Source organism: Antechinus flavipes, chromosome 6, assembly GCF_016432865.1.
Source record: "Antechinus flavipes isolate AdamAnt ecotype Samford, QLD, Australia chromosome 6, AdamAnt_v2, whole genome shotgun sequence".
Lineage (NCBI taxonomy): Eukaryota > Metazoa > Chordata > Mammalia > Dasyuromorphia > Dasyuridae > Antechinus > Antechinus flavipes.
The window spans coordinates 190,632,623-190,642,167 of record NC_067403.1 but is presented as its reverse complement, the minus strand read 5'-3'; the positions used below and the strand labels follow the sequence as shown (position 1 = coordinate 190,642,167).

At 36.3% G+C, this 9,545-nt stretch overlaps 1 protein-coding gene across 1 annotated transcript in view; it reads right to left on the bottom strand.

Moving 5' to 3' along the window:
* Window positions 1-7,745: 7,745 nt before the first annotated feature.
* The window catches only part of SH3TC1 (SH3 domain and tetratricopeptide repeats 1), an 82,619-nt gene continuing 80,819 nt past the window's right edge, over window positions 7,746-9,545 (bottom strand). Inside the window, exon 18 of the mRNA XM_051967266.1 lies at window positions 7,746-8,182. Within this exon, the coding sequence (XP_051823226.1) occupies window positions 7,925-8,182 (258 nt within the window). The 3' untranslated portion in view covers window positions 7,746-7,924. The remainder of the gene's footprint in view (window positions 8,183-9,545) is intronic.

Here is a 9,545-nt window from a genome sequence, read left to right as displayed (position 1 = left end):
ATCAAGCTCAGGGCACAACTTGCTTGCTAGATCTTAGATATGGAAAACAGGGTTTTTCCTGATATCAGGAAGGAAGAAAAGAAGGAAGGAAGGAAGGAAGGAAGGAAGGAAGGAAGGAAGAAAAGAAAAGGAAGGAAGCTTACATGCTTTAAAGGTAAATCTGAATTATCATTTTCTTGATCACTTTCTTAAATTAAGCTCTTATTTGTTGTAAATTTGTTGATTTCTGGACGAGTAAATGCTCATTTAACAACTCCTGAGAGCCAGTCCAAATGGGCTCCAGCACACCCCTTCGTGGAGAAACTGAATTTGAAGCCAAGTTTTACTATATAATTTTAAATAGCTCACTTTGCTTTCCTGAGCTTTAGTTTCCTTTTTTTGTCCAAAGGAGAAGTTGAACTAGATGATGTGAAAAGCTTCTTCCAGCGCCTTGGGATCCTAAGCGTCCTCTCTTTGCAGGACCCTGTACTTTGATAAAGGTAAATCACATTTGCAAAATGTGAATATCCAAACTTTTTATTCCTGGTTGGTGAAAGTCCCCTTATCAATTTCCAGACATAATATATATATTTTTAATTTTTCAGAGCTTAATATTGCTTCACCAGACCAATACAATACTTTATGCCAATCTTTCCCGTCTTCTTGGCTTCCAGGATCACCTGGAAATTGTAAAGAGCTATGATTGGACCACACCCAATTGGACCACACCCAGGTCTCCTAAAGGAAACCCAATCTATTGAAAATAAATCCTATCCAGAATAAAGTATTTCAGAATTTAAGAAAGCTTTGTGTTTGAGATTGTGCCTTCTTAAAAAATAGTATAAATTGAATTTTAATTTTAAAATGTAACATATTTGCCTCCTTATGAGTTTCAGTAGAAGAATTTAAAACTAAAATAACCATTTAAAAATAACTACAAGCAGCAAAGAACAGGAGGGATGGAATACTGGATTGGAAATTAGGAAATTGGAAAATTAACCTTTGTTATTTAACTAGTTGTGTAACTCAGGGGAATCTTTCCTTCTCCCAAACTCATGTGAGAAATGGGAAGACATTACTGGTATTCCTTTCCTTAAATAGAACTGGTGTGAGAATCAAATGTCACCATGATTATAGAACATTATTGCACAAAAATGACATTTAAATGTAAGATTTTGTGTGCGTAAATCCCTGGGGAGTAGAGATTATGTCATTCTTTATACTTAATTTCCAGTGTGTGACACATAGTTGTTTAGAAAATGCTTGTTGATTAATAATAATAATAGCAAACACTTATAGAGAGTTTACAAAATATTTTATAAACCTCATCTCATTTTATCCTCACAACATTAAGAGATAGGTTCTATTATGATTTCCATTTTACAGAAGAGTAAACTGTGGCAGAGGTTAAGTGATTGATGAATGCTGTAGGATTGAACAAATCACTTTTAAAATCTCTGGGCCTCAGCTTCCTTCTCTACAAATAATGAAGTTGGGCTGAATGAGCTCTAAGATCTTTTCCAATTAGGCCATTCTGTGATTTCACAATGATGACCCTAATTTTACCTCAATATGCTTGAAAATTTTAAAATATGACTTTTCTGCTTGAATCCAACATTATATCCTTTCAAAATTTTTTTCCTAAAAAAATATGTTTTCAATTAAAATGCATTTTCAGAATTCATTGTCTGAACATGCTGAAGTTTTTAATTAAGGTTGAAAGCTTGCCCTATGACCTCCTTGGGCAAATTTTCCTGTTAAAGCAGTTGAAAGAGGATTACTTTTTCCAAAGCTCAATATTGCCCTCTTGTGGTATTCAAATGAGGGTTCAGCTCCTATAAGCAGATGGGAGCTTCTCATCCAGGTTTTTTGAAAGGAAAACTGAATTTTGACTTCTTTTTAGCTATTTCTGTCTTAAATTCTCCATTTGAAGGACAAACATACAAACAAATGATAAATCATGTTTCCAGAACAAGTCAATTATTTGGCTCTTCACTGGCACTGGCTAAATCCTGCTTTTCAGGGAAAGGTATTAAAAAATCTGCCACAAACAAGAGCCTTTAAAAATGGCAGGGTTAGGGAGATAGATAGTTTGAGAACAAGCACGTTGGAACTGGAAGGAACCTTAGAATGTGGATTTCTAGAGTTCAGAGACCCCCAGTTTAGGACCTTCCACATTTTTAGTATCACATATTTCAATCTGGAAGGGACCTTAGAGGACCATTTTACAAACCCACGACTGGCCTAAGGTTATAAAGGTAGGAAATCTCTTCTAGTTCTGAGTCTATAGCTGTATACCTCTTCTCGCCGTATCTCCCGTCCCCAATAATTTTGCAAATTGGTAAACTGAGTCACAAAGCCATTAAATAATTTGTCTAGGTCATAAAGATTAGGATGTGAGTGCGCTCTTCTGCATTAAATGCTGCTCCTTCTAGTCCAAATATCTCACTTTACAGATGAAAAAATTAAGGCTAAAAGAAAAAAAAGAAAATTAGGCTTGATAAAGGATTAGAGTTCTCAGGAAGAAATTAAAAGAACCATAGTTAATTAAGCCTCTATCTAAAATGGCACACTCTGATTTGGTAGAAATGAATTAATCTCCTTTTAGCTACTCAAGAGCTATGAGAATGACTTTTAGGATGGCTTCTTTCAAGACAATTACATTGTTTATTCAGAGACTTCTCACTCTTTGGGCTGTGGCTGAATCAGAATTTCAGTGGACAGAAAATCACTCGATCTGACTTACTGAAGGGCAAAAATGGATCTTTTGGAAATGGTTAACAATTGCCTACTCTGAATTCCTACAGTATTTATTAATTTTATTATAAGTGGTACTGGTGACAATGTAATAGGCTACATATGCTGTTGTATAATGAACATAGGATAGGGTCTGGAGGCAGGAAAAACTGAACTGAAATCCAGGCTTAACTCACTAACTATTGGATACTGGGTGGATCACTCTATGTTTTCTCATCTGAAAAATGGGGATACTAATAACATCTACTTTCCAGGGTTGTTATGCAGATTAAATGAGATAATATTTGTAAAGTGCTTTGTAAATTTTTAAGTGCTGTATAGATGCTAGCTATTTTTATCAGGATGATTAGGTGGCAAAATGATAACTGCCTGGAGCCAGGACAGATATGGTCTCAGATACTTACTAGTTGCATGATCCTGGGCAAACTAGTTTACACCATATACCTCAATTTTTTCATCTGTAAAATGAGCTGGAGAAGGAAATGGCAAAGCACTCTATTATCTTTGCCAAGAAAACCCAGAAAAATTAAAATGACTAAACAACGAATCATTATTATCAGTGCTTTACAAAGCACTTTCACTATAGTCATATTCATTTTCATTCTCCAAAGGCTCTATCAGATAGGCAAAACAAGTAGAATTAACCCCATTTTGCAGGTTGGAAAACAAAGGCCTTGAGATGTTTAGAAGTCACCCAAAGTAACAATACTGTTAAATAAGGATTAAAGAGAAAGGAATGAGATCAAGAGGTTTTGAGATAGAGAATTAATGAAGAGGAAGCTCGGGGTGAACAATCCTTGTTTTCTTAGTAAGATATGACACAACGGTTTTATGCTGAGAGGCTTGGAGGAAAGGATGTCATGGAAGGGTCGAGGAGAAAAGAGAAAGTTTGAAATAATGTCTATGAAGAAGTGTGATAGAAAGCCTATTGGAGAAGTTAAATCAAGTTACCAAACATTTAAATATTTACTATGTGTCTGTAACTGTGCTGAGGTTGGGAATCCAAATAGAAGCAAAAAGATAATCCCTCCTCTCAGTAGCCTACATTCTGTTAAGGAAAAACAGTATATCCAGGTTGCTGAAAAGTGTTTTGGGAGGAGGGGAAGAAGAATTTGGAGAGTCAGAAGCAGAAGCAAAAGAGAAAGAAGGAGTGAACGTGACTGGCCCAGTTCTTTCTGGAAATAGAAGTTCCAGAAGGAATTGCCAAATGAGGAAAAAGTCACATGGCTATGGTGAGAAAGCTGCCATTGATGGATGATGATGGCATCTTCCAGACTCAGAAGGCTGCTGGGGAATGATGGAGAAAGGTCCATGTGAGATCAAGTAACAATCAAAGTGGTTCCATTTGGTAACTAGGAAGCCATTTTTCTTTTCTTTCTTTTTTTTTTTTTTAAATTATTATAGCTTTTTATTTACAAAGCATATGTGTGAGTAATTTATCAACACTCACCCTTGCAAAACCTTCTGTTCCAAATTTTCTTCTTCCCTCCATCCCCTCCTCTAGATAGCAGGTAGTCCCATACATGTTAAATATGTTAAAGTACATGTTAACTCCAATATATGTATACGTATTTATACAGTTAGCTTGCTGCACAAGAAAAATCGGACCTAGAAAGAAAGAAAAAACCCAAGAAGGAAAACAAAAATGCAAGCAGACAATACCAGAAAGAGTGGAAATGCTATGTTGTGATCCACACTCAATTCCCACAGTTTTCTCTTTAGGTGTAGATGGCTGTCTTTATAACTGAACAAGTGGAACTGGTTTGATCATCTCAATGTTGAAGAGAGCCACATCCATTAGAATTAGTCATTGTATAATCTTGTTGTTGCCGTGTATAATGATCTCCTGGTCTTGCTCATTTCACTCAGCATCAGTTCATGTAAATCTCTCCAGGCCTTTCTGAAATCATCATGTTGGTCATTTCTTACAGAACAGTAATATTCCATACTGTTCATATACTATAATTTATTTAGCCATTCTCCAATTGATGGGCACCCACTCAATTTCCAATTTCTGGTCACACAAAAAGGGCTGCCACAAACATTTCTGCACATGTGGGTCCCTTTCCCTCCTTTAAGATCTCTTTGGGATACAGGCCCAATAGTAACACTGCTGGATTAAAGGGTATGCATAGTTTGATACCCCTCCGGGCATAGTTCCAAATAGCTCTCCAGAATTGTTAGACCTGCTCACAGTTCTACCTACAGTGTATCAGTGTCCCCTCCAACATTCATCATTATCTTTTCCTGTCATCTTAGACAATCTGAGAAGCATGTAATGGTATCTCAGAGTTGTTTTAATTTACATTTCTCTGATCAATTGTAATTTAGACACCTTTTCATGTGGCTACAAATTGTTTCAATTTCTTCATCTGAGAATTGTCTGTTCACATCCTTTGACCATTTATCAAGTGGAGAATGGCTTGATTTCTTATAAATTTAAATCAGTTCTCTATATATTTGGGAAATGAGGCCTTTATCAAAACCTTTGACTATAAAAATGTTTTCCCAGTTTATCAAGGGAGCTGTATTTCAATTTCACTCAAAAGTATATAGGAAGTGAATATGGCATATGGTGGAACTAGACTGGGGTAAGGCATGGGTGGTGATGGTTGGGGGAAGGGACTGGCAAATATAATAATAAATAACACTAATGAAAATGACTTCGATTTCCATGGCACTTTAACATTTACAACACATCTGACTGAAAGAAAAGAGTATATGTCAGTATCCCTGTTTTACAGATAAAGTTACTGGGGCCAAGAAATGTCACAGAGCCAGTGCTAGATATGGGCTGAGATTTTAGCCCAAATGTCCCAATTCCACTTCCAACACTTTTCTCCAACTCTCTTTGCTTTACAAATTGACTAGTATTTCAGCATCACCAATGGAAATATTTTCTTCAATATTTGGAGTTAGTAACAGACTTTATAGCACTCTTCTTGTGATAGATCAACATCATTCTCTGATTTGTGCTACCTTTGTGACTAGAAAATTCATTTAATCTCTTTGAATTTCAATTTCTTTAGGAGAGGAAGCATCCAGTAACACCGTGGATAAAGCCCTTGACTTGGATCTAGAGTAGTCTCAGATGTTTATTAGTTGTTTGTCTCTGGAAGCTCTTAATATGTATCTGCCTCAGTTTCCTCAACTGTAAAGTGAGGATAATAGCATATTGATAATACTAATATTAATATTAGCAACAATAATATTGACTTTCAAATGAAATAAGATTTATAAAGGGGATAGCAAATCGCACATGCTTAATAAATGCTTGATTCTTTTCTTTCTTTAGTTCTAAGAGGAAAATAAATTGTACTCTCTGTAGCATGTAACATCCTTCATCACCTGTTTCTCTTGGACACTCTCCTAGGTTTCTGTGATTCTACTTTTTCCTGGATCTCCTACTCTTAAGTAATCTTGTTTTTCTTTGGTACTTGTTTGTTTATGTTATTCCCAGTAACCTTCTGTGCCTCCCAAGCCCCCTCTTCTTTTCACTTTAGATGATCTCATCAGCCTGCAGGAGTTCCATCATGAACTTTATTCAAAGATTCTCTGGTCTCTATATCCAGACTTTTTGCTGAACTCTAGTCATTTCTAGCTGCCTCTTGGATATCTTAAACAGGATATCTCATAGATATCACAAAATCAACTTGTCCAGAACATCTCCCTCCCCCTGAACTCTTCCTATTTTCCTTTTGCTTATTTATTATTATTATTATTATTATTATTATTATTATTATTTTTTTTTTTTTGCTGAGGCAGTTGGGGTTAAGTGACTTGCTCAGGATCGAACAACTAGGAAATGTTAAGTATTTGATTTGAACTCAGGTGCTCCTGACTTCAGGGCTGGTGCTCTATCACTCACTGCACCACCTAGCTGCCCCTTTTCCTATTGCTTTTAAGGTCACCACCATCCTCCCAGTTACCTAGACTTTCTAAGAGTTTTTACCTACTTTTACCTTTCCATTTCCCACCTCCCCCCCAAGTTATTCTCTTCCATACACAATAGTCTAGCTACATTGACATACTGTCAGTTCCTCAAACATGACAACCTGTTTCCAAGTCTTTGAACCAGTTGTCTGTCTGTTCCCCATGTTGGAATACTCCATCACTTCCACTTTTTGTTGCCTTGGCTTCCCTCAAGATTCAATTCAAATCTCACCTTCTACTAGGGATCTTTTCTAGTCCCTCTCCCTTTTTACTAGTGTCTTTCCTCAGGCTACTTTCTATCCATTTTGTGCTAGTTTTGTATGTACTTGGTTGTTTATTTTCATGTCACCTCTTCCATTAGAATGTATGGTCCTTGAAGGTTTTTGCCTTTCTTTGTACCCCCAGTGCTTAGCACATGTAAAGTGTAAGCACCTTATAAATGTTTATTGATTGCCTAAGACACACAGGCTGAGAATATGGTCAGAGGGCTTGACATCCATACTTCTTCCTAGAATAAGATTCGATGCTTGACAGACTCATGGTGCTATTTGGAACCTCAACATGAGAAAAAGGGAGGAAAAGATGGAGGTCCCAAACCTTACTCAGATCTTGAATCATAGAATCACAGAGTTTTAAGTGACCAGCTAGGCTAACTCATACCTCACTATAGGAACCCCTACTATACTACATCTGTCAAGATGCCACATAACTTGTAACTGAAGCTCTCCAGTGAAGGGGGAACCAAACTACCCCCTCAAAATTCCACTTTTGGACAGATCTAATTTGAGAAAGTGTCTCACACAAGAAATCCATCTGTATTAACATCCATTAAAACATGTCTTTCCTTAGCACCCTAACAACTTTATTACAGACCATGTCATTCCGAAGGGTAATTCCTAGGTGTTGGATGAGAAATTGAGTATGATATTAAAAAAAAAAAAAGTTGACATTAAATGATCATTATCAGAAAACATATTCTTAACTACCTCAAGACATCATCAAATAAATCATTATTTATTTCCTTTCAGATGCCAATACTAATTTATTTGAAAAAAAAGTAGTAGGACACTGAGGCATTTAAATACATACAGAATATATTTTAATGCAAAATAATAATAATAATTCTTTAAGTTATGGTTACCAGAGAGACATCAATTTGTGACACTGGATTTTTCATATATTAACAAATATATGTCTATAATACATGTGGATTTGTCATTTTTTTAAAAACAACACATAATATGGGGAGGTGATTTCATGCATGGCTTTTGGACACAATCCAGGCTGCCCCCCTGTAAAATCGGTCGGGGCCCAAGTTGATCCTTCGAACATTCAGCTCTGTCGCAAAGGTCCTTGCTTTCTGGTAGAAAAAGAGGGATTTCTCTCGGTCCACGAGAAAGTTGTGATAGATTGTGGCCAACCTTGTATAAATTTTCAGCTGAGCCCTCTTGTTACCTAAATCCATAGCAGCTGCAAGTGCAAGGTGGTAATAACCAGCAGCATCAAATGGGTCCTGAAATAATAATAATAATTGTAATTACAATAAAAATAATAACCATATAACAGATATGAGAAATAAGAAATCAGGTACTACCAATGTGGGAATTCCCTTTACCAATTTTGCAACTGATCTAGAAGTTAGCAAAAAAGTCCTAGTGAGTTCTAAGACACACAGAGGTTAAGTAAAATCCAGAGTCACACAACTAGTAAATGTGAAACCCAACAATCTACCCAGCATACACACTCCCACAAAACAGAAAATGTTCTCCTTATAAGTCCTCATTTTGTAAATGAAGAAACTAATAATCACTTAAGTTAACTGGTTTGCAAAGGATCATGGACCCAATAAGGACCAAAACAGAATTTATTGTCAGGTTTTCTGAATCCAAGTACAAAGCACTTTCAATTGTACTGCAATCATTTAGCTGTGATCTCCACATGGAATGACAATAGGATTACCTGAATCTGTAGATTTATGGACTAAAGAGATATATTTTCTTCTGGGAATGTTATACATTCATATGTATAACACTAATTTGTAAACTCTGCATTTGCTCTCAACGTCAATTTATTCTTGGACCTGATCTGCTCCAAAACCAATCACTTCCTGCTCCAGGACTCCCATCATTATTTAGTAACCACATTATAAAGTCCTTTATAATGGCATTAGTCTGTTCACCAGAACTCCACGACATTGCTTAGTATTCTTTTTGGATAATGTTCTATTTGAGGTTTACAAAGTTACATTAGTTAGTAATGGATTCTGGGGTCATCAGGATTAATATTTATAGCCCCAAATCTGCATTTCATTATGCAGTGCATTAAAACTCCGTAAACATAAGCTTAGACTACTCTCCCTCCCCTTCAAAAAATAAACCTTTACAAGGCTTTAATTGTGAATGATTCCCCAAACTTCATCTCTCCATTCCTGCATTTTTATAGTTGGATGGTCCAACATTACCACACAAGCTTTAATTCAGTATTCTAGGATCTGTTATTTCATCCATTTCATTTTTTTCCACTTACTACCCACCACCCACCTTTACCAATGTGGATCACAGTTCCTCTGTGACTTAACAGCAGTAGATTGTTAAACGAATTTTTCTGACTAAACACTTTTATCCACCAGTGATTTGTCTCCTAGTGTTGAGGTTTTCTGAACCTCAACTTAAGATTGGCTTAAGTGCCTACATCATTTTAACAAAGGGCTTCTATCACAGATTGTTGTTTATCCTTCCTTCTTGAAGAGAACCATGAGCAGGAGGCTGAAACCATGACTTGCAAGTAAAATGGATTTAAGTGAGGGAGAGCTGTGCAAAGTCACTAGTCTCAGTCTCTCCTGCCAAGCCTGCTGGATCCAGTAACAAGTTATAGAT